The 26,602-nt window shown below is 35.3% G+C and overlaps 1 protein-coding gene across 1 annotated transcript in view; it reads left to right on the forward strand.

Moving 5' to 3' along the window:
* ipo11 (importin 11) overlaps window positions 1–11,974 on the forward strand; it is a 212,020-nt gene extending 200,046 nt beyond the window's left edge. The window contains exon 30 of the mRNA XM_055167292.2: window positions 10,867–11,974. Within this exon, the coding sequence (XP_055023267.2) occupies window positions 10,867–11,031 (165 nt within the window). The 3' untranslated portion in view covers window positions 11,032–11,974. The remainder of the gene's footprint in view (window positions 1–10,866) is intronic.
* The last annotated feature ends 14,628 nt before the right edge of the window (window positions 11,975–26,602 follow it).

Here is a 26,602-nt window from a genome sequence, read left to right on the forward strand (position 1 = left end):
CAGAATAATGCCTAAAAGCTGTTGTGTGACAATGTGTCCAGCTAACAAGCCAAAAAAAATAGAAATACAGTTTTTATAAGCTGTCGAGCCGTAAAACCAAGCTTTTAAGGAGAATAAAGTGTATCGCCAACTACGTTTCCCCGTAGTGAGTGCCGTCCTACTAATAGTAGTACTATGAAAAGTTACCTGTTTCCACTTTTGTGTCTTTAAACGCTCGTTTTTTGGGGTCGATAGCTTATAAAACCGTATTTACAGATAAAACTTAAAAACAGAATAATGCCTAAAAGCTGCTGTGTGACAAAGTGTACAGCTAATAAGCCAAAAAACCCAGAAATAAGTTTTTATAAGCTGTCGAGCCGTAAAACTCAGCCTTTAAGGAGAAAAAGTGGATCGTTGACTACGTTTCCCTCTAGTGGGCGCAGTTCTACTAATTGTACTACTATGAAAAGTTGCCTGTTTCCACTTTTGTGTCTTTAAGCTCGTTTTTTTTGTGATCGACAGCTTATAAAAACTTATTTCTGTTTTTTTGGGTTGTTAGCTGTACATCCTGTCACACAGCAGCTTTTAGGCATTATTCTGTTTTTTGTTATTAGCCAGAAATGACAAGGAGGCAGCCTCTCGCTATACAAAGTCAATGAAGACAGACGGAATACCCCCCCCGGTGGGCGAGGTTTTGACGCGTTGCGCTCTGTCTCTATCCGCATCTAAACATTATTATTGATTTATTATTGAAAAAAAAATGTTTCATCCTACCTTCAGTAGTTCTTTTGTAATCAGCTTTTGAATATGGGTAGGTTTCTGCAAACACCACATTTTGAGCAAAAAGCAGAGATAATTCAATTTTTCTGACAGACTTTTCATAGAAATCCCATTCAGAGCGATCTTTAAAACGGACACGGACATGCAGCCGCTTTCCATAGGACAATACTTACGGGTTTAAAAAGTTGCGGAAATAGCGGTATTGTGGAAAGCCGGAAATACTCGTCATTGGCAGGGAAGCGTTTTCTCTTGATTGACGAGATAATCTCGTCAATGGCGCCGAAAGAGTTAAACATGGAAAAGTCAAATTTTCATATGTCGTCAATATAACAAATACAACCATAATATAAGGTGTTTCCTTTCTTGTATTGAATTTGAAGTGTTGAATTCCATATGCTCCTGTTCTAAATATCTGATAACTGGAAAATCTGATAATTTGCAGAATAGGCAATATGAGAAGGAGGTCATAATCTAATTTTCCCATAATGGCTTTCGTTTTTCAAGTACATAAAGGGCCACACAGTTCTGTGGATAACGTAGATAATGTTACCCCCACATCCAAAGCAGTAGATCAGGATCAGGTACCCGTTACACCATTTTGTTCTGGAATTGTTTTGTACTATGAGTGTCATGACATCTATACAAATTTACTATATTAATATAACTTCAGTTTTATTTTCTGTCCCTAAATTCTCTAATGTCTTATAATGTCGGTTTTAAAGAAGTAACAAAGCTAAATCGAAATCTTGATAACTCCCTTGAAACTTGTTTAAGTACACCCGTACCCCTGGTTGAAATCTTCAGTTTTTAGGATGTCAAATGATGCTGGCTAAATGATCCCTATGGTATAAAGCTGCGTTTCTTATTATTTTATCTCTCTGTGTATTTTTGCTAAATATCAGCAATGCTGAATAATGAGGACAACTGAACAAATAGTTCAAAATAAAAGTTCTTTTAAAAGTTTTTATCAAAACACCGCTGTGAAAAGCATTAACCACATCTTTATCTTTTGTTTTTCTTTCACTTTTTTAAATAAATAATAATATGCTTCATTAAAACACACCATTAAATCAGTTTACTTTACAGTAAATGTTTTTTCTTTTTTTCCTGAATGCACGCTTTTCTGTTTTTATGCATAATTATAGGAAATAGCTTCTAAATGTCAAAATATAAATAATTGATATTACAATAGGAGCAATAGTAAGGAAATATTTCACCCATAAATTACTTTACACCACTGCTACAGAGGATGTGCTGTGTATAAAAAAAATATTTCAGATATAATGCAATAGACTGTAAGAAATAGCTCACCTTAGCTGATCTTCAACCCAGTTTTTCACCCAGAAGATAAAAACAAGTCATTATAAAAAGCTGTTGTTTTGTGTTTTAGTCCACACTGATGGCTGGTTAATGATGATGGGGTGTCATCTACCCTCATTTTCAGTTTAAATACACTGGGGAGAAAGAGGGATCAAGGGTGCAGTTTAATCATAGATGACTGTCTTTTCTTTTGATACAGTCAAGCTCGACTGACATTTTACAATTCTGTTCTTCAAAGCTATTTTTTCTTATTCATTTGAGAAAAATCCATTATAAGTTCACAGTGGTTTGATCAGTATTGCTTTCAGAGGACTCTGCTTTATACTGTATGATTTGCAAAGAAAAAAACTTCAAAGTTCCTTTTCTGGGTTTCCTTTTTCCTCAAAGCCACACTTGTTTTTAACAAAACCTCCAGATTGTTTGAGGTCTCAGTCCTTTTTAGTCTATTTGCCAATGCTGGGGCTTCACAATTCATAAAGATGTTATTGATGCAGAAGGTTTCAATGTCCTCCAGCCCATTTTAAGAACTGCAAATTCAAGTCCTTTCTCCACAAACATTTATTTTTCTTACTGTATATATAATATTTATTTTTAATAACCTTTCTCCAGTAAAGTATTGTTGTCTTTTCAACCACCAATATGTTTAGCTGTCTGTGTGCTGTTCTGTAAACGTTCTTATTGTACGGGGGCTGTTTCTCAATTCCAAGAACGCAAAGAACGGACTTGCGTCCTTGTGGAGATCGGTCTTGCCAGGCGACCTTGGAAGAACGAACTCGGAAGTTTTGCCGCAATGACTTCTGGGGCGTAAAGCGATTTCAGCAAGTCTGCACTCGATGCATCCTCGATATCAAGAACACATCCGGGTATTTTCATGCGTCCTCTGTCCTTGCGTTCTTGAGAATTGGAATGAACTTCGACCGTTAATGATGACGTAGAGCGAGGACACGAGGACGCAAGATCGCTGAAGAACGCATATTGAGAAACAGCCAGTGTTTTAATATTCTCTACATTTCATTTTGTCAACTTACATTACAATATAAAATATTCATTTTCTTAAAAGCACCACCATGATGCTTCATTCTCCTGATGATGTGAAATATACAGTGTAAAATATATAGTATACTCTTTTTAAAGCTCTTTAAAGGTCATATTTTGTGTGTATGTGTTCGTCGTTTCAAAATACTAGCAATTCAATTAAAGTCAGTAATGAGCTACAAATTACAAGATTGGTAAGAAATAGGGGATAGTGTTGTATAACACTTCTCATTTAGTACAGTAGCTGTTTCTCTCAGCAGACAAATATCAGAAGAATTTTGACCTTGGGGAAAAAAACACAACTTGGATGTGTGGGTATGGATTTATGGGGTGGGAATGTTGAAATGTCATTTTTTTTAATTGGGTTGTACAGTAGTTTGTTTAGTCTGTTACTGTGAGTATAGCCAGCCGTATCAACGCAGCGCTCCGTTAAATCAGACATTATGAGTTTTTAGATTCGCTTAGGAAGAAAAATAAGCAGTAATTAAGGCAAAATCCCTCAGGGCTGAATGTGTCATGATCTTACACAGTCCATTCGGTTTAGACAGCATCAGAAAATGAATGCTTTGCTTTTCATTGTCATATTTATATTTAATTTAACCCTTACCTGGCACAGCCCTTTTGAGTAGGGGGTGAAAGTCTTGTTTTAAAGGTTTTTGTGAAAGTGTCTGGAGGTGAATAATAAATAAGAAAAAATTGTTATAGCAGTTTAAATTTATCGTTATAAATAAAAAAGAATGCAATATAGTATTATTTTATACATAAAATTATCACAAAAAAAAGAGGTTTGCTGTGAGGTTTAGTAAATATAAGTATTAATAAATTACAGTCACTGCATTATTATTACTGCTAAAATGTTTTGGAAATATGAAAAGTACATTCTTAGACCTTTCCAACAATATATAGTTTTTCATGATAGATTAACATTTACACTAGTAAACTCTGGTGTCCTGTCACAGGACAGTGGCAGTTAATGGGTTAACTCTATTATTATTTTTTTTAATTGGGGGCTAGTGGCAGTTTTGGCAGTATGACACACTACCAAACAGAAAAATAATTTAAGTTTCTGGATGATTTTTGGAAAATAGTTATGCAACAAACTACATTGGGAACGTCTTCTCTTAGAAAGCATTTCGAGACGAGACTTAGGAGCACAGGAGGGGTTGTGTAGGTAGGTTGTATTTTTTCTTGCTCTTTTTTTCATTAAAGGTCTATTTGCTTGTAGTTATCAGGTGCCATAGCCTATTTAGGTGCCGTGCCGATGGTAGGCTATTTGAATGGCGCAAAACAAAGCATACTTTAACCTGTTTCATTTGCCCATTCATGACGCTGTTGTGATGTTGAGAGAGGTACGAGATAAAAAATAAAGCACTTTAATTGGAATGATTTTAGCGAATGTGATTTATGCGGGTACGGGTCGGGTAACGGGCCAAATATTAACAGGTCTGTGCTGGTGCAGATTTAATTTTGATGTTATCACGGGTGACGGGTTGGGTCTGGTGCTGAACTTTGCGGGTACGGGCGGGAGCGGATCTCCAAAATTGGACCCGTGCAGGACTCCATGTACTGTTTTTCTTTGTAATTGCAAGCAAAATTGCTATCATTGGGCAACATTTACTATGGCTGTTGTGAATATAATCGTTTTTACAATGCGATGCTAATGTAAGCGATTATTGCATCGATGCATAAAAACAAACAAACGTTTATTTCAAAACAGCAGTCCGCGTGCCAGATTGCTCCTGTATAATGATAGATCATTGCGTTAGCAATGCAAAAGGGTCATGGGTTCGAACCCAGGAAAACACATTGTGTACCTTTTAATACACTGTAACTTACTTTGAAAAAAAGTGTCTGCCAAATAAATGTAACAATAAATAAGGAGACTGTGTAAGTGAATAGCATTTTATATTTTTGAACTTGGACCGCTGTTGAAAGTTCTTTAGGATGTTAAAGATGCAACCCTGCATCTCAAAGCGATACGTGCCTTATCAATGAAGCACACACCCCTGGAGCAGTTTTAATGCAGGGCTTTGACGATAAAGAGCTGCAACAATAAAAGTGTGAGGAAGACAAACTCACCTGTGCAGTAATATAAAAAATTGAGGATGCAACGATATATCGGATAAATCGAATCGTTGACATATTAATCATAATCAAATCGTGAGACCAGTGACGATCACACCCCTACAATTTACTGTCACCAATCTTGGTTTTACATTGTATGGAAAGCAACATCTCCAATTTGACCTTGAGTATTAATGTTGAATTTTAATGGTTTTTTATTGTTTTGTGATTTATTTGTGGTGTTCACATGGCTGAAAAATCCAAAGTGTTACAGATGTACATGATTCTTCTAGTCTGGTGTTTGTAATCTCAGAATGAAAAACCTTTTTGACTGGCAGCCATCAAAAGTTCAATCAGTCAGAATGATGGAATCTGTCAATGTGAGCAGACATCTCAGTAATAGATCAGAACAATAACCGCTGAGAGGTTTTGTGTTTTACATCAATACTCTGTGGCAAGAAAATGAGTGGTAGATGTGTCACATTTAACCTTTTTAGATGATATTATAGTTTGCAGATGGTGGCATTTTAATTCATTAAGTCCATAACTGTAGAAAATGTTTCTTGTCTTTATTCTGTTCTTCACATTTGCTGTTAATTTAGGGTTAAACTTCAGTCAAAATTAAAAATCACAGTTGCCATTATTAATGATTATCAGACACAAATATCCAACCTGTATGGCACAGCTTCATTTGATAATATATTGTACTGTACATTCAATATTATTGAAGGATTTGCTCTGCTGATAATTGGCATGAGTAGGATTTTAAAAATATTGAAGCCCTGTCGACAAAAAAAGCATCTTACCAACACGGTAGCACAGTATCATTGATGCAAGTTCTGCACAAGCAAATTTCTTATTGTATATTGTTGTGCATATAACCATAACACTACTGTTGAGATTATATACAGTAAAAGCATCGCGCCTCAATACACAGCAACAACACATTTCTAAGCATAAAGCTATAAATTCCTCCTTAGATGTCCTTATACATTATTTAAATTTTTCTGCAGGCATTCTCCATGCAAAAACTTATAACATAGGTTAATATATTCATGCAAATGTGACAACTCTCTCGCTCTATCTCTACCCCTCCTCCCTTATTAGCAGGGTATTATTTATAAGTTACATGCATTCATTTATTCATTGTACTGTTCGGGGATTTCAAAGCCACAATATATGTGAACACAGTTTTACCCTCTAAAACATGCTGTGCTCAAAATGTCATCATGAACTTCGTTCTTAACAGCATTAATATGAAATACAGTAGGATGTTACAGTACGTTGTCTTTAATGGCAGCAGGCACACATGGTGGCGTGACCTCTACAGGTTTGTGCTAATGGGTTATCAGGCAACTGCAATACTGTATGTGAATGTACCAAAGAGGATCTTTTAAAGACTTGACGTAGAAAAAGTCACAGATTTGCTAGAAAAAGTACAGAAATAGTTTTTTAATGCATTTATGCTTTTATCCACAGCAGCTTACAGTGCTTCACGCTATGCTCTTTTATTATGTGTGTGTTTTTTCCCTGAAAATCTCCAAGACATTTCTTGTGCAGTGCACTACCAACTGAGTTACAGGAAGTTTTTTTTAATATGTACGTTTAAGTGCCATACAGTATTTATAATAGAAGACAATCCATCTACTGTATGAATAGGTGACTGGTCAGGCAGAACTTTTATTTAACAATTTGAGTCATTTTATCAATAAACCCTAATCGTGTGTTATTTTATGTTTCCATGTAAATGAAGGATTGAGTGTGAAATTGAATTTTTCTGAGGAAGAAAGTTATAAACTTATAGACGAATGGAGATTTCAGGCCTTTGTTTTAGCACAGGAGACCACTGCTGTGATTCCATCTAAATAATGAAAGCGAATGTGTGACTTGTTTTTATTTCTGTCTTCATCCGTAATGATAAGTCTCAAGTGGAAGGCACGTGGAGAAAATATCTTCACAGCAGTTTGCTGGTGTGTCTCACTGTCTTTGTTTCTCATGTGCAGAATACATGGATTATGCTCTTTAGTTTTGTGTTTTAGCTTTGTTTCTTTCTTTTCTTTTATTGCAGGACGGAATGGGTTTGGTTTATTATTAAAACCTTTAAAGCATCACCCCACCCTATTGAGTTAAATCTACACTCTTGGAGCTTTCAAACAATATACAGTTTGCCATGATTAGATAAGAATTCATATGCAAACATTGAAGTAAATGTAGTCGTCCTGCTGGTGGGACAGTGACATTTAGCAGAAAATAAATGTTTTGAGGCACACTCTCTTCATAAATGAATCAATTACTCTCCCTACATAATTTATTTTATAAAACACTGTTGAAATGTCTATTCTGGAGGCTTAGACCTTTCCAACGATATATAGTTTGTAGTGATAGATTAAAATTTACGTCAACAATATTCATGCAAACTTAGGTGTCCCGTATTCGGGACGGCGACGCTTAACAGTTTAAAGGAGAATAGAAACCTTTTAAAAGATTATGTTTCAGTGCAGACAAACCGTTCACTATTTCTTCGTTAACCACTTGAACTAGCATTTATTATTTGTGTCTATGGTCATTTTGCCTCTCGTGAGCTGTATACAAAGTGTTTTTCCCTCAAGCCTCCCAAGATCAAATCAGCCTCCCAACTGATTTGATCTTGCAAAAAGAGCCTTTAGTTTCAGCTTTCTTTTTTTCTTATTTAACTTGTCTGTCTACTTGAAAGTTGGTTAAACTTAAATAAGTTTCTTGGTTGTAGTGCTGCCACTAACGACTAATTTTTTAACGACTAATCTTTCGACTAATTTTTCAATTAGTCGACTAATCTTTCAATTAGTCGACTAATCTAAACGACTAATTTAAAAAAAACTCAAGTGTTTGTTATTTCATTGTGTTCATTTTATTTTGAACTCACCGGTGCCATAAACAATATAAATAACTTAAATGTTACCAGGTAAAGACGCGCTGAGCACTCGCAACAATAAATTGAGCCATTTAAAATAGTAAAATAAAAATGTAAATTCGAATAATGACAAATCTATTCGTGGCGGCCAGTGTTGATTCCGTGGCAGGCCTCCACCACCAAATCAATGTATGGGAAACACTGGCGTTTCATTAATAATCATATAACAGTTACCTACGTTCTTTTATTCTTCTCTGTGGGTCCATCGTCAATAACTCCCAAGTGTTTTTGTTTGAGATGCTCGTGCATTGTTGTTGTGCTCCCGTGATAAGCCAGCGACGTTTGGCACAGTGTTACAGACCACTCTTAACACAACTCGGCTTACTTTCATACTTTTGAAGTTTTCGGTCCTGATTTCATAGACTCACCTGCCACCACCATTTTTCAAAATCAAAGCAGTGAAGGCAGGAGGAGAGGGAAGAAAGATGATAGCATAGCAGATGAACCAGCAGGGCACACACAGCGCACAGACTGGTGTGGAGGTGAATTACATTGAGCCATTTGAGACGGGAGACAGTAAATTACAGTGAATCGTTTGAGACGGGAGAAAAATAAATATGCGACTCCTCGACTAAAAAAATTGCTTTTGACAAATTTTCATGGTCGACTACGTCGACTAATCGCGGCAGCACTACCTGGTTGCCTTAAATTTTCTATTTTATTCAACTTGAAGGGATACTTCTGCCAAATATCAAAATTACCAAATGATTTACTTGCCCTCAACCCATCTGAGATACATGTGTCCATCATCTTTCAGACCAACACATTTGGAGTTATTTTAGTTTTGACTTTGAATCCAGTGCATCCATCTTTTACAGAAATACTTCACATGCCTCCAAAGTAGTTAATAAAGCTCTTCTGCTGGTAATTGTGCGATTTTGTATGAAAAATATCCATATTTCAAACTTTATAAACTACTAATAACTAATAACTAGCTTCTGGTAACGCCAACGACTTTGTCTTACGCGATTCACAAGATAGTTTCAGCGTAGTGATAGTTGGCTGCGATGGGTACATTGTGCAGTGACTCTTGTGAATAATGTGAGTCCAAGATGGCATCGTTACCTGAAGCAAGTTGTTATAGTTTATAAAGTTTAAAATATGGATATTTTTCGTACTATATTCCATTGATTACCCGCAAAAGACCTTTATTAAGACTTTAAAGGCGTGTGAATTACTTCTGTGAAGGATGGATACGCTTTTTTGGGCTTGAAAGTCAGAAGTTCCTAAAAAGGACATTTACTAAAATAACTCCAAGTGTGTTCGTCTAAATGATGATGGACATGCGTGTGTCGGATTACTTGAGGCTGAGTAAATCATACCCTCTGTAACTTTAAAATTTGGTTGGAGTGTCTTTTTAAAAATATTAGTTTTTAAACTAATTTATTGATTTATGACAAAGTTGAATTAACTCAAAATTTAGTTGAATTACTGATAAGACTTTACTTGAAGAGGTGTGCATAAGACTGACATGACACCTTCATAATCATGACGTGACACGTGCCACGAACATGAAGGAGATTTTTTATTTAAAATGTCATTTGTTCAATTATGTAATTTTTAATGCAAAGATGACATTTTTGAGATGTTTTAATGACAACTTGACAAAAACCAATACATCATAAATTGTCATAAACATGACATAGCAGAATAATTATCAAACTACTTAGCTTTATGGGTTAACATTACATTAAACTGTTATTTAAATGTCATGAAGTGTTAATATTGTGTCAAATAGTTTTATAACAGCGTCATGAATATTTTTCTTGACCTCAACTACAGTGTTAAAAATTGAACTTGTCATTAAAATGTCAATAAGTGTTAATACTATGTCAAATTATTTTAAATACCTTAACAAAATGCAACAGACACGTCAAAAGATTATACTTAACTTTATGTATGTGCACAATACACACAGTTCTGAAATTTTCCGACATAGAAGAAAAAATAACAAAACCATTTATTTAATTAATTTAATATATTTAACTGTTTTTCAGTGATATGGACCCAACGCTGCATGGCTTAACCCATTATTGTACTTTTTTATTTAATTTTGGATGAATGAGTTTTCAAATGCAATAAAATATAATTGTATCAATTTTAATTATTATCATTATTATTATTATTGAATGATTGATTTTATTTCTTAAACACCTGGAGGTACTTAAAAAACATTATGAACTGAAAATAATCATGACGCTGTTATAAAACTGTTTGACAGAGTATTAACACTTAATGACATTTTAATGACAAATTATATTTGTATCACTGTAGTTGAGGTCAAGAAAAATATTAATGACGCTGTTATAAACTATTTGACAGAGTATTAACACTTAATTACATTTTAATGACAAATACGATTGGTATCACTGATAAAAAGTGGTCAGGACAAGTTATGATGAATTGGTTAATGTCAGGTTGCCATAGCAGAGACATCTCAAACAATGTCATCTTTGCTTAAAAAAAAGACATAATTGATTGACACTTAATGACAATTGTTATAAACGTGCATAAAATCTCCTACTTTTATGTTCATAGCACATGTCACTTTATTAATATGAAGGTGACATGTCTTATGAACACCCCTTCAATTAAAGTGTTACCCAAAAATTTAAGAAAACCAGCTAACTTACTTTTTTAAGTGGAACCAACAAATCTTTTTTACAGTGCATTTTATGGGATAACTGTAATGCTGCACTTTTTAAACGTGCTGTCTTTCTTTGTCTATCTGTTTACAGCTGGCTCTTGAGGACCCCGTGCACAGTGTCTCTCTTCAGCAGTTTGCCTACGAGAAGTTCAAAGCCCAGCAGATGCTGATGGGGGACCAGGGCTTCCAAGCGCTCATGGAAACGGTGGACACAGAGATCGTTAGACAGCTCCAGGAGTTTCTCCAGGGCATGTGAGGAGACCAAGCAGACTGTTAAGAACGATCTGACAGCAGAGATGTTAACCATTTAAAAATGACAGAGAAAAACCGAGCTTCCAACACTTTATTTTGCTTCCTCAAACACACGTATTCATAGTTTGAGAAGATGCAGAGGAGAATCGGCTGAAACCGAAGAAAAGGAAACACTGTAAATGTAAGAATAAAGCAAAGGAGCTGTTTTGATGCCAAGTTTTTGTAAGGAGAAAATAGCTCTGATATAGAGTTTTGAAAGAGTCAGGCAGTGTTTACACTGAGCCTTCATATAAGAGAGATGTCATTTTTGTATTTATGTAAGCTACACAGCATGACCGCATTGTTACTTTTCTCTTCTTGTGTGGCTTCTGCTCTAAAATCAGAATGTGAGGAAGTACAGAGAAGTCTGACATTTTTTGATCGAAGGTATTTTCATAACGGATACACAGCGAATTAATAATGGATGAACTTTATAAACTGTATGTTTACTTACCCATAACTATATTGCTGCTAATACTCCTACACTGCACCTCTCATATGAGGTCTGAAGGAGTCCATGAGAACCAAAAACATCAGTTGTTTAATGAAAAGAAAAAATATGGATTTTAATCACATACAGTGCAAACTTTGAGTGCTGATTCTTATTGCCGTAGCAAGTTTTTTTTTTTTTTTATTACACGTATACGTTTGCAAATGAGATTTTTGGATTGAAAATCTTGTTTGAAATGCAGTTATACAGTAGAGCGATTGTCACTGTGACTAAATTTTGAAGATAAATAAAAGCCTTATGCTTTAAGCCTTACAGTACTCATCTGATATTGCATTTCATATCTGTAATGTCGTGCTGATATACGTTACGGCACATTTCACTCAGTAGTTTTATTTTGATGTATGAACCCTATTTTTTCATTGATGCCGCTTCAATAAAATTCAGTACGGACTGAGAAGAGTTGGTCACTTTGTTGCCATCATTGTACAAACCTTATGATTGACATTTTATGAATGTTTGCCGTAAGGGAATAAAAGGAAATTAGAGCCAAAGTGTTTGGCAAAATAATTAAAATATTTTGGCCCTGGTAAGTTTTGGAAAATATACATACATAGATACAGGTCATTGAAAGTGCTTGAATCTATTTTATGCAAGAAGTTTTCTGGAAAAAATCCATATTATTTCCTGTGTAGTGTAGGATAATATAAATAAAAATTCTAGCCTTTTTATGCACACGTGCTAAACTGTTCGCTTTAAATGCTTATATCTTCTGTATGCGAATGTTGATTCATTCCAAAATGCTTTTTTGCATAGTTGTGTTTGATACAAGAAAACGCTGCATCTCTCTTTCCATACTTCCTGCGTCCCTGTAACGCTGTCTTTGGCAATATTTCACATAGTGATATACTTCCTGGCTCCCGCGTCACCCTGTCTTTGTCGTTAAGCCTCACCATAGGGTGAATTTGATATACACAATCAGGTACACTAACCCCTCGAGGCGTCCCCAAAGTGTCACCGCAGTGACGCAGCGCAAGTTCCCTCAAAGGGAACTGTAAGAATATATCTTAAAAGGTAACATGATGTAACCTTGCTCTTACTTGAAATGTGTCCCCACACTTAATACTTGAATTTGAGGGTATGGGGCTGGAAAGTTCTTGAAAGGTCCTTGAATTTGAAGTTAACTAAGGTGTGGGAACCCTGATAAATGAATGAAATCCTTTCATGTGCTGCGGGTTGAAACATGGTTTTTAAAATGGTTTAAATACAGTAGTGAATAGTTTTGGCCTTGCAGCTTTCAACTTCTATATCTCTCACCGTAAATAAAGCCCTCATACGTGCTGATGTAATAATGAGCGACAGTCCCCGCTGGCTAACTGTGTGAATCATTCTCAATTAAATGTGGCATTTCTTGAATTACTGTTATTTCTCTCGCACTTTAAGCATCTGTATTGGTCCGTTTTATTGCCAACCCGCATACTAGGCTCCTTTAAATCACTTATTAAAAAAGATTTACTTTCCTTAGAACTAGTAAAACGCTAAACAACATGCATTCACAGAAGCACCACAACACATAAGTTGTGAATGCCTGCGTCCTGCACATGCGCTGTGGTGCTTTTATGTATGCGTACCAAAGACTGACACGGAAGAAAAGAAATTGTTGAATTAAGTTGACCTTTATTTGTGCACACAATTATTCTTATACTGTACAGTAGGCTTTATAAAATTACAGTTAAACTATTTTACAATGTCTTTACTACCTTTCTACCTTGCTGTTATATCATCAAACACTTTAAAGGAATAGTTCACTTTAAAATGAAAATTCTGTCATCATTTACTCATTCTCATGTTGTTCTAAACCTGTATGAATTTATTTTTTCTGATAAACACAAAAGAAGATATTTTGAGAAATGATGGTAAACACACAGCAGATTTGACATAAAAAATATGATGGAATTTAATGGGTACCGTTACCTATGAGTTTACCGTCACTTACCAAAATATTTTCTTCATCATTTATCACAATACTTTAAAACATTTTACCTACTATGGAAGTCAATGGTCATTATCTGCTGTGTGTTTACCATCATTCCATAAAATATCTTCTTTTGTGTTAATCAGAAAAAAAGAAATGCATACAGGTTTAGAACAACATGAGGATGAGTAAATGATGACAGAATTTTCATTTTAAAGTGAACTATCCCTTTAAGTCTACTGTGCCTGCACACATCTGCTATATTTTGTTTTCTGTCACTGAAACCTGTGGTCACCGTTCACTTCAGTTATAAAAAGAATTTTCATTTGTTGGTGCACTGTCGCTTTAAAAGAGGACTCTGCAGCATTATTCAGCTTGCATATCTTCGTACGGACTCAATCTGTTTCGCGCAATTTATCCAGCACGTTTGATGTAATGAAAAACAGTTTGAGGCAAGTGCGTGTATGCCAGATATGTTATCACACTGATAAGGAGACGTTCTGCATCATCACTGATATGGAAAGAATAATAACGAGAAACGAGGGCGGTTGACTATAGAATGTATAGGAGAAGATTATGATATCATTGAATCACAAGCACAGAACAACAGGCATCTCATTGTGAATACTTATTCAATCTTCTTCCCACAATGCAATGCTGTGCTTTGTTGCTATTTCAGGCAGTCACTGAAAATAATGACCTGAGACGGTAAACTTTAATGTGCCGACGGTAAACCCTTAGCATTGTAGTTTATCTGAATTAAGAGATCACTTAATGTTTAATAGTCTTTTCAATTACGTGAAGTGTTCGTTCTGTCATATTTATCTTTCAGAAGCAGCTTATGTGTGCACTGAAGGCAGTAATTCAGCAAGTGTTAATATACATCATGCGAGATGAAATTATATAGTTTGTGCCTTGCCTATATAAGATGATTGCTTAGTCACACAGACATGTACGGCTGTGTGACATTTTTACAGTATTAAATGGGGCATACCATGAAAATCTGACATTTTCCATGTTTAGGTGCTATGATTGGGTCCCCGGTGCTTCTATCAACCTAGAAAATGTGAAAAAACAACCTAGTAACTTTAAGATCTTTAATCTGATTTTTGTTCCCAAAAGTATCAAAAAATGGTCTTGAGCTGTCACTGGGGCAGTAAAAAAGTCTTAATGTGTACCATTTAGGCACAGCTATGCATACATTTGGTACCAATAAATGCCTTTGAAGTACTAATACGCTCTCTTTCGATGCCAAGGTGTACATTTTAAAGAGGTGGCGCCTTAGAGACGGAAACACTTAAAAATGCTGGGTTATTTTCAACCTGGCATTGGGTCAAAAAGGGACCCAATGTGCTGGATTGTAATTTAACCTATGCAGGGTTTTTTAACCCATTGTTGGGTCAAATATAACATATTCAGAAGCTAGGTTTGTCCCTTTTTGATCTAACACTGAATTGAAAATAACCCAGCATTTTTTAGAGTGTAAGGACATTTTTTATCATCGTTTTCTGACAGTGTTGTTGTACATAGAAGCTGAATTTTTTTAGGTAAGCTGTACCTTGAAGTTTGGTCTTAATTCCGATGGATGAAACTACCCTACTGAAAAATTCAGCAAAGACCAGCATAAGCTGGTAGCTGGTTTTACCTGGCCGCGTTTGAGGTGTCAAATTCGCGTCTACTGCTTCTAGTTTGCCGCTTGAACATTTTGAGTTTACTCGCTTCATTCATGCATGAAATTCTAGTCATCGAGACATTCATGAGGAAATTCGTGTCAAGGGAGGGGCTTCTGATTTGTAATTATGTCACTACTAGAGCAAGCTGCTGATTGGTTTTTTTCGCCAAAGTTTAAATATTTCAACTTGCATGTTTCCCACGGCAACGCTCAATTTGTGCGAACTAGACGCGTGAATGAGGAGGAATAGCGTCTACCGGGCGCGCTTAGAGCCTCATTCGCGCCGCGAGACCTCCAGACGCGCGTCAAAGCATCTTTACATTGACTTAACATTGAAATCACTACCGCGGCTGGTCTGAACCAGAGTCGTATAAAGATAGAGTTACGAAACGCTTTGATCTTGCCGTCACGCGGTCACGTGATTCATGTAACGTTCTACAGTTCCAAACCAAACAGGGCTGTCAATCTGTTTGCATAGGTTTTCAGCTATTTTAGGTAAATATTAGCTTGTAATGTGAATTGATCACTATACTTACTACGTTTATAACATTTTTTTTACTAGGGAGTGATGGAAATACAGTAAATCAGTTAATAAAGATAAACAGTTAATGGTGACCCATAGCAACTACAGCAACGCAGTTTATCTTTTATTTTTGTAGCAAAAATATGGCTATATAAATGGCTATCAATCTGCTAAAAACATAATTCCTACACTTTTACTATATTAAAATCACAAAATAAGATCGCCAACGCGTTATTTGTAACAGTGAAACATAACAGAAACACACTAAATTCATATTTAATTGTATTTATAGTAGACATTAAATATTAATATAGTTATACATGATTTTCGAGGATACATCACTCGTATTACTTACCAAACACAATGAAACGCATAGCAGCATTGTGAAGCAGTGTGACTTTCTTATGAGGCATTTAGCTTGTCACTGTTGCCCCCTAGTGTTACTCATAATATATAAAAAAGATAAGTATAAAGTAAATGGCCACCAGTAATAAAATATTAAACCATTAAATCTATATTATTCACACATTATACACAACATAAAAATTTTACTAGTTATTATTAACGATAATCATTACCTACAGCAGAGTTCATAAAATATCACTGTTGACTATATTCATAAAATGTCCAAAAATGTAAAGAGAAACAGTAATTTCATCAATTTACCAGCAGGTGTCATTGAAATGAATGGGCTTCAGTGCTGCGTTTGGAACTATGCGTCACTCCATGACACACTGTTACTTCCGCATTCCATTCTTACAACGGACGTCTATGTGAGTGTCGTAACTCTCTTATTATACGACTCTGGTCTGAACCATAGACTGTAAAAAAGATGGACGACGCGACATCGCCTCCCTCCATTGTAATGAATTGAAGCCAAAAATGTCTGACCATGGTCGCTGCCATATTATGTAAAAACATCAGTTTGGAGCCAAGGCATGCGCAGAAGGAATCGTCCGTGGAGCCAGAGGCGGAGCCACGGTACCAAACTTCCGCCCAAGCGCTCGCGCCACCAATTCAACCACACCATTCATAACGACACACCCCATTTCTATAGCATCAAATTACTAGCTAAAATGAAACTTATCACAAAAATGAACACTTTAACATATATCAGCCTGATAACAACTATACTTGAAAGGACCAAAACCATCTTTTGGAGACTTTTATTGGAAGTGTAAATATTTTTTTTATTTAGAGCAGAGTCCCACTCATTTGAATGGAGAGGACGGGGTTTATGACCACCAGGGGTCGATCAAAGAGCCAGCGGCTTCACTTTTCAAGACTTATGAGGCACACCCGGTCTGAACGCAGCATTAGACAGGTAGACAGCTTGCAATTGTAGAGCTAGTAGTACCTCTGTCCAATATAGCCCGAAGAGTTAAGTGGATCTGTTGAACATGCTCATTTCTTTTGTTTCGCTGCTATCAGTGCTGGGCAGATGATCCTCAATTGTATTCCAATCCCTCGTTCTCTCTTTTCTCTTGCGATCACAAAGAAAGATCTCATTCTGCTTCCCTGACATATCAAACCAACTGCATTCTCAACACTGGGCTCCACTTCCTCTTAATCTATTTGTCCTGGGTGAAGGTCACATTGTTGCCGCTTGCAGGTGTCTAAAAACTTGATGTCGTTCTAGATGACCTTTGAAAATGTAGCCTGCTAAGCTACAATCTTCTTACGTGAAGCCTGTGGATGTTTGGAAAAGCTTTTGAGTGATGACTAGCAAATCAGCAAAACTTTTTATTTGTATTTCTACTAACTGTTCTAGTTAGGAGTTCAAAAACTTCCCACACGTGAGCAGTGATATGTATTTGCTAGATCTTGCTCGCCCGTGCCTCTGCTTACTCTTCTATTATCTTATGTAAATCACTTACATAATTAAGAGCTTTGTATAGGTTTATTCCAAATTACAGGCTTGTTGCATTGTTTAAAAAGTTGAACAGCGACATGGTTGTTGTAGATGAGCATTGTGTCTGTTGGTTTACTGTTTGACGCGCATCCCTTACAGCCTGTTTTTGTCTGGTAGTGTGTGATTACATAGACGCACAAACCGAGCCTTCATTGTGACAGGGGAGCCAATATCTTTTATCCATTCAAGTGTCAAATCAATTTAAAGTTCCTAAACTGAGGAAGGAACAAAACGTTATGGTGTCAGAATCGAGAAATGGGAAGCAGCTGATATACTAGGCTTACGGACGTGGGTGGCTCCATCTTTTGTGTGTTGAAGGAACCATGTGACTGTTGACCTGAAAACTCTTGTTTCATTTTGCGCATGCCCTCGATAAAGTTGTCTTAAAGACAGATGATGTTTTCTCCTTTATGCAGTTGAATTTACATTCAACAGAAATATAGAGAAGCTTAGCTTGAAAATATAACCTTGATATCTTTAATATTGACTGGTTGAGGGAAATAAGAGGATAGTCACAAAATATTTGATTTATTTATTTGTGTTCTTGGACACTATTTCCAAATGTCTTTTTCATGTCACACAGCAAGCATTTCTATAAACTGTTTTTTGTGTCCCTAGCATGACTTTCAATATCATGTCATTTTATTTTATGTATTGTTTCTTCCTTTTTATTTTTAAATCATTGTCGCTTGAGGTTTCTACATGTTTTCTTCAGATTTTTATGCTATTTTTGCTTGGGGTTTGGGTTAGGGTTAGGATGTCTGAAATGTAACAAAGTTGTTCTAACCCCAAGCAACGATGGTAAAAATAGGAAGTCATGCTAGGGACACGAAAAAGTATAGAAACAGAGCGCAGTTATGAAAATTTTAAAAACCACGCCCACCGGGGGAAAACAATCCAACTATCTTCATTGACTTTGTATTGCAAGAGGCCGCCTCCTTGTCATTTCTGGCTTATAACAAAAAATAGAATAATGCCTAAAAGCTGCTATGTGACAAGATGTACAGCTAGCAAGCCAAAAAACCCAGAAATAAGTATTTATAAGCTGTCGAGACGTAAAACCCAGCCTTTAAGGAAAAAAAGTGGATCGCTGCACTCCGTCTCTCTATATAGAAAGTTCTGCTGAGTTACACGAAAAAGACATTTGTGCTCAACGACACGAAAAAAGCAGAAAATCGTGTCAATGAGCACAAATAAATAAATCAAATATTTTGTACCACGACTTTCCTTATGATTGGGTTAAGGATTAAGGGATGTACCATAGAATATGGTCAATGTGAGTTTAAGTAACAACATTAATGGGATGTCAGGTTTAAATGTTGTCAGAAATACGTTGTTTAGTTGTGATTTTAGCATGTGATTTTAGAGATATCGGTCTTTCCCTATACAATTAGACTATAATCTTGCATGACAGAAAAAACTTCATGGCGTTGCAAACATAGCTGCCTAGTGGCCGCCTACTTTCCTAAAGGGGTCTTTGCTATTAAGCAAATATACATATCAAGATTTTTATATGATGTTATATATTTAGCATTAATAATTGTAAAAACGACTGTCTGTAATATCAAACTATAGCATATACCATATACATAAAATGTGTAATATAGTAACATTAAAAAGCATCAGAATTAACACAATACTGTGTTCTACCTTGCACAATGTGTGATTTCAACATAAGAATTTATAATTGGAAATTTTATCTCATATTCTGCTGAAATTCTCATTACCGCAATGTGTCCGGCTGTGTTTGAACATGCGTTATGTTGTAATTTAATCAAATAACACAAAAATATTAAGAAAAAAAATAAATGGATATTTTGCTAGACTACTTTAGATGACAGAAAAAAATATTTACTGAATATTATTATAATAATGAAGAAAAATTAGGAAAATGATGTGTCCATGCCTGATGTTCTCATCCTCCGCAACACTTTTTGAGAACAGTTTAAGCACACATACAGAATTTTAATAAAGTTTGATTTTGAGGGACCAAGTACATGGACCAGTTACTTCAAGATGGCTACCAGGTAAGATCATTTTTTTACAGTTAATTTGAAATATTGTCTTGTCAGAATGCTTACACGACATTTTGATTATCATTACCGCAACAGATGCTTATTAAATGTTAATTTAATTAATAGAAGCATAATACTTTGATTTTAAATGCATGTGCAGAATCTCCAAATTATGTTCTTTCAGGTTTGTCATGTCATTCTGAAAATATGTCAGTGTTGATGTTTTCTGACTGTTGCGGTAATGAGATTTTTTTTAGGACTAATTTTTTAAATTATGTTACAAAAAGTGTTAAATGATAAGTAAAAGTTTTTAAATTAATGTTCCCATTTACTCCAGACTTTGTTTTTCAATGTCTGGTGGGAAAAAAAGTAAATTTAAGCAATTTTTACATTTTCATGCTTGACATTAACCAAGTTTTCGTGAGAATCACCCAATTGAAGTTTAATTAAAATGTTTAGTTGGACTCAAGTCCAATTGAATAACATGGGGGAGGCGGGGTTTATGACCTGTTCTGGGACCAGTCACTGGGGGGGGCGATCGGGACGTTTTGGCTTCACTTTTCCAGGCTTGTGCCCATGCATGGGTTAAAAATAACCCAGACTTTTTTAGAAAGTACCATGATATTGTACCATGAAGGTACCACAGATATTCCTAAGATTTTGCTTTAGTAGTTATTTTAGGACATTTGTCAGGTTAGGTGTGCCTTTATCGAAAAATAATCCATTCCCATGGAACATTTCTCAACCAATCCGTGTGCATTTTTCAATCAATCTGTGCTTGTGACTCACTGTCTACCACAGTCAGTATACTGTAGTTAAAAGCTACAGCAAGATTCAGTGTAATTGTGCTGAATTGAAGCAGAGCGAATTATGACTTGCATGTGTTGCCATGTCCGTGCACAACAATGTGCTTAATCAATGCCGTCTCTCTTCATCCTTATGAGCTTGAAGAATGAACTTATGTGACATGTCTGGAATAGGTCAATACTTTTTTATTAACAGTGGCATTGTGTCTTCAGGCAAACAATGCATCCATTCACACTTCAATTCACTACAACCTTCCACTCCAGCTGTATTCAATAGCTTTCAGAGATTTAAAATATATGGGTTGTCTGGATTCACTCCAGTGATCTGTTTTGCACTGAAGTGTTGATTTTAAAATGATGAAGTGGATTTTGAATAAATAGCGCTCGAGGAACCGCTGGTATTGACTTTGTTATATTTCTTTGTTGAGGGATCATTTATAACATCTTTGTTGTGATATGCACCATTTGTGATATTTACTTCATTTCCCTTTTACTTCTCAAGTTATTACAGTTTTTGGTAAAGTCATCAGCACAAGCATTTGTTCATGTTTAAATCACTTTTTGTTCCTTGATGACATAAAAAAATTTAAGTCTGTGTAAAGTTTGATATTAAATGTGTTCTCCCTTTTTGACACCACAAAAATGTGATATTAATCACCCAGACAAATTTGAATGATGACAAATGCCAAGTAAATGCTCAGTTCTCGGTGAGCCACGAGCCCACCTTTTGACCTCGCCCAATTAATTCTGCACTCAGAAATTAGGAAAACGAATTTTAAATCAAATTAAGAAATGAATTGTTACTCCACAATTCAGTACATAGTTCACAGTCTTTGTAATGTGTTTCAGCTATACATTTCTTACATTTATGTGTTTAGAATCAATTCTCTGAATGACTTTGCAGTCTTTAAAAGGTTAGTGTTGTTTGCTGTTAACATTTTATTTTTGGTATAATGATGTCAGACCCAAATTCTCATTGGCTTGTTGAACTGCTAAGCTCAGGATAGATGACTTTTAATAGCAGTCATGGTTTTTTTGCATCAGGCGTTCACCCACGCATTGATTTGCACACTTTTCAATCACATGTCTCTGATTCCTTTGGAGAATCACTAAGCTCCCCTGCAGATAAGAGATGAGGAAATGACTCGAGCCAGTCACATATATTACCTATCTTCTCGAAGTTAGGACCTAGAGTTCATGTTCCTCCTTTTATGTCTGGAAAAGAAATCATTACAGCTGTATTGACATCCACTTTTGTGATGTGTTATTTCCCTGGTCGAGGTTGATGTCTGTTCAGAAGCGTGTGTTCTTTTGCAACCTTCAGAGATTTAACATTATATCAGAAAAAGAGAGAAATTGGGCTAAGGAGATTGTGAAGCCAAAACGTATCGGCTAAATTAAAGATCAAGTGTGTGTCTGTTTAGCGGCATCAAGGGGTGAGATTGTGAATTGCAACCAACCTCATTTTCGAAACGCAAAGTGAAGCTATGAGGTACATTTTTCATATTAAAAAATGCAATTTTAAGTTCTCTGACTAATTAGTAATTTAAAATTACTTACATTGGCATCCGCGTATATAATTAAGTAAGGACTTAAAGGTGCAGTGTGTAATTTTTAGAAGGATCTCTTGACAGAAATGCTAAATAATATACAAAACTATATTATCAGGGGTGTATAAAGACCTTTCATAATGAACCGTTATGTGTTTATTACCTTAGAACGAGACATTTTTATCTACATACAAAGAGGGTCCCCTTACATGGAAGTCCCCATTTTATGCCGCCATTTTTCTATAGAAGCCCTTAACGTACAATATTTTGTTGTCTCCGACAATGACATGTTTGTTCGGTGGCAGCTACCATAGCTTCTCTATGTGTTTCAAAACCAAGGGGTGAGCAGTGGAGTAAGCCATTGGTTGCAATTCACAACCTCACCACTAGATGCTGCTAAAATGTACACACTGCACCTTTAATATCTTTCTCTATTTTTCCTTTTTCTTTATCTGTACATTCTTAAAAAAATACTAACCAACCCTTGGCTATGTATACTGTGTTGTACTTGATATGACTATTTCCAGTGCACTTATGTATTGCTGTTCATGTGTTGCTATAATTGCTTCTATTGTTTACATCATTTGTAAGTCGCTTGGGACAAAAGCGTCTGCTAAATGACTAAATGTAATTAAGTTTGGACAGTTCACTGGACAGTTAACTGTAAAGTTTAGCGTAAAGTGTTGGAGATTGACTGACTTAAGCAGCTGTGAGACGCTGGTGGCTGCGGGTGCAGCATTCGCAATGTTGCCAGATCCCATTGTAATTAATCCTCTTTAGACGTAGTGTTTAATGCTTTAGCAATTAATGCAACACTTTGGGAAATTTATAAAGTTAGAGTTTGCAGGTTAGCAATGTCTCTGATGTATTTCTGAAAGACAAGGTCTGAACTTTTTTTCTTCATGGCCTATTTTGTTTGTTTCTGTACTAATATCTGGCAACACGGGTATCAGCACCTTAACAGTAATCAAATGGCCATTACTCAGTGTGGGCAGGTTATTGCTGACATGATACTACATTCAGTAAAACACCCACAATAATTATCATGATTATGTATGTAAGAAACGCTTTCAACATTAAAAATCTGTAGAAAATAACATGGCAATAACGTGGCAATTATATCTAAATTATATATGCCAAATATGTAAACATTGGCCATGAAGAAGGCCATGTTATTTTATTCAGTTAGTTATTCAGTTACTATAGTTGTAAACGTGTCATTTTGTTGACAGGGTTGCCAAATTACAGATATCATATAAAACTAAAGATAAAGAGTAAACAGCTCATAATATTTAATTTGGCCTAATTAACCGATACACAAGCCAAAATGAAATCTTCCCCATGAATCTCCTTTCAACAGTTATGGATAAATAAATGATGTGTTCAAATCCATTAAAAACCTTCCATTAGTTTTAATTCAATTCATTTATTTGTATAAACCACTTGAGATTGCCTCATAAACTCACATTTCATACTCTCAGTTTCTTCTGTTTGGTTGTCGTCTTGTTTTATTTTTTTGTCAAATCCTGACAGTTGACCTTTGAGTCTCTTCAACCAGCATCCCTCAGTTTTTGTGTCAGCCTCAAAAAAAACACAGAGATCTGAAACTGTACAGACCGATTTAAATTCTTACGCCTTGACATCTCAAATAAAACACTAAACCCCTGAGCTGTTGCTGATGGGTGATTTCCAGGAACACTCCTGGGATTTGCTGTAGAAAGATGGTCTCCATGGACTCTTAGGAGGACAGAAAGGTAACCGGCATTGTGAAATATTTTTCAGGTGGCATTTCTGCTTCCTAAAAAGAAACCTCTTGGGTTTTTAAACAAGCTGCCGCTGGACACAATTACTGGAGATCAACAGCTTGTGAAATCAAAAGTTCACATCCTTGCTGTTCATTTTCACAATGCGCATCTTCAATTATGTTGAATAATCCTTTAGTCTTTGTGCTCTCACCCACACATATCAATGTAAAATTATGAGGGTTTGATGATCTAAGATACAGGAGAGGAAGCATTGATACGCTGGCCAAATTAAATTCAGAATAGCTGGCATTTGTTGACTCTTCCCTTCAGGTTACCAGTGCGAGTTTATTATAAAGATCAAATCTGCTCGAGTACGAGCAGCCATGTATGAAGTTCTCCAATTATGGCTTATTATTCTCATTAAATAACAGGACGCACAGTAGAGTATCGAACAGGTTATGTACTATACACTGTATGTACTATACACTTAACATTTACACTGTAAAACATACTTTTCTGCCTTAAAGTTTTTGGTAAATCAACTCAGATTTACAAGTCATGTCAACAGAGTAGTTATAACAACTCATCTCTAGTCAAGTTAAAAAAATAATGAGTTGAAATGACTTGTAAATCTGGGTTGATTCAACAAAAAACTTTAAGGCAGCAAAGTATTTTTTACAGTGTACAATTTGTAAGTACAGTAGTGTTATTAGGTACTTATCACTATAAGTACCTGCCATTAACCCACACTTTCCTGTAATTACTTAATACTTAAATTGTACATTCATTTGTAAGTATAGTAGTGTTTCTTGTTAGTTACAGTATACACTATAAGAATATATCTGGTATTACCCAGTACTTTTTTAGAGTTACATAATAAATACCAAGTATGTCCCACTTGTAAGTACCAGTGATGCGTGGGTCAATGTATAAACAACCCGCACCTGACCAACGTTTTCAACTAACCTGCCCGCAACTCAGACCGCAAAAAAATTTAAAAGCATTTTTTAAAAGCAGTAGTTGTTTAAAATAGTTAATTGGCATCTTTATTTTAAACTCACCGATGTGTATCATTCGAATATCATGTAAAATATTTGGTTAAGGACAGTATGATACTTTTTAATAGCCAGTTAAATACTCAAAAGTAAGTACCACACATTTGTCTTAAAGTACAACATATTTACCATATACTGTATGTACAAGGTACACTCTCAGAAATAAAGGTACAAAAGTTGTCACTGAGACAGTACCCTTTCTAAAAGGTACAACTTTGTACCCAAAGAGTGCATATTAGTACTTTGAACTGCCAAAATGTACCTTTAAAGGTACATATTTGTACCTAAATGGTACATATTAGGACCTTTTTTGAAGGGTACTGCCCCAGTGACAGCTTCGTACCTTTATTTTTGACAGTGTAGGTGCACATACTGTTAAATAAAGTGCTACCAATGTGCACTCAAAAAAATGAACTTTCGCCTTTGCCAGTTTTACTTAATCCTTTCATATTGTGATTACTTAAAAAAATTAATTTAACAACGTGAACTTAATTTAATGGAGTTTATTCAACAAAAAGGTGTGTCTTGTCAGCTTTACTTAAAAATTATTTGTTTAGCCAACATAACAGTGTTGTGTAAAATTAACAGATTAATAAAACCAATACAGACTGGCATCTCATTGGCTAATGATGTTGCAGTGTATTATGGGTAATTGTTGTTGTTCTGGCACCCTCTTACAGAAGTGTAGCACCATTAGATAGGTACCTGTGGCCAACTATGAGTGTATTAACTTGTTCTGATATATTATTAGAACAAAAACAAACAAATTAATGGTTTGAAATGTAACATTTCATTTCAAATATATTTGTGATGTACTTGATAAGTTATAATTAAGAGGCTTATATGATTAGTTGTATTAAGCAGCTGCACTATGATTGATTGATTGATTGATTCAGTGTTAAGGAGTTATTAGATAAAAGGGGTGGAGTTTATAAAATGGCATTATTCAAATTTTTTGTCATCATTAATTAATTTTTTATGTACAATCAACTCAACTGTTGTTTGTTAAGTTTACTTAATCTTCTTTTGTTAAATGAACTTAATTATTGTTCGTTGAGTTTACTTAACAAATTATGTGGAACCTGTTGACAAAATATTTTTAAGTAAATTCAACATTTCATTTTTTTGAGTGTGGCTTAAAAACCCAAAAAGTTTAACTGAAAGCACTGACTTCAGGCAAGGTCTTACTTGTTGTGGTTGCTTTGTTTAAATTATCTGCTGGAATTAAAGACAAACATATTTTTCCCAGTGCTGTAGTTCCCGTTTATCTTTCTGCACTTACTGCTGTGGGATGAAATACTGAGAGCTCAAGAATCTCAAGCTCCTGTGTTGTGTTAAGAAAGTTAAAGTGTGAAAACGTATTCAATTTAGCTGAAGTTCTTTTACTGAAAACCATTCAGATAAACCTTTAATTCCAGGTCTTTGCTTGTGTTATAACCAGTTTCGGTTCAGATTTGGAAAACAATATTTTTGGCCCCATGTGGAATAGATTACACATTTTGATGGATTAAGGAAGCCTTGTTCAAATGCCTGAATTGTAATTACAAAATTGTATGTGAATCTTGTCTCTGTGGTATCTGCTCTGTATGCACTCTGTGAATTAAACTTGTTTGAGAAAATCCACTAAATCCATTATTACAATTAATTTGTTTTTAGTTTCAGATTTAAAAATTTCCGTTCATTTAAAGGAAGTGGAAAATGCACTATTTAAAATTATTTTTATTATTATTATTATTTTAAAGATAGTGGTAAAGTAGTGAAGTTAGCACTTATGTGATGTATTTACTTACAATTGCTGTTTTTTCTAGTGGTTTTTGTCCTAAATTACCATGAAT

The sequence above is a fragment of the Misgurnus anguillicaudatus genome, chromosome 5 (genome assembly GCF_027580225.2).
Source record: "Misgurnus anguillicaudatus chromosome 5, ASM2758022v2, whole genome shotgun sequence".
NCBI lineage: Eukaryota > Metazoa > Chordata > Actinopteri > Cypriniformes > Cobitidae > Misgurnus > Misgurnus anguillicaudatus.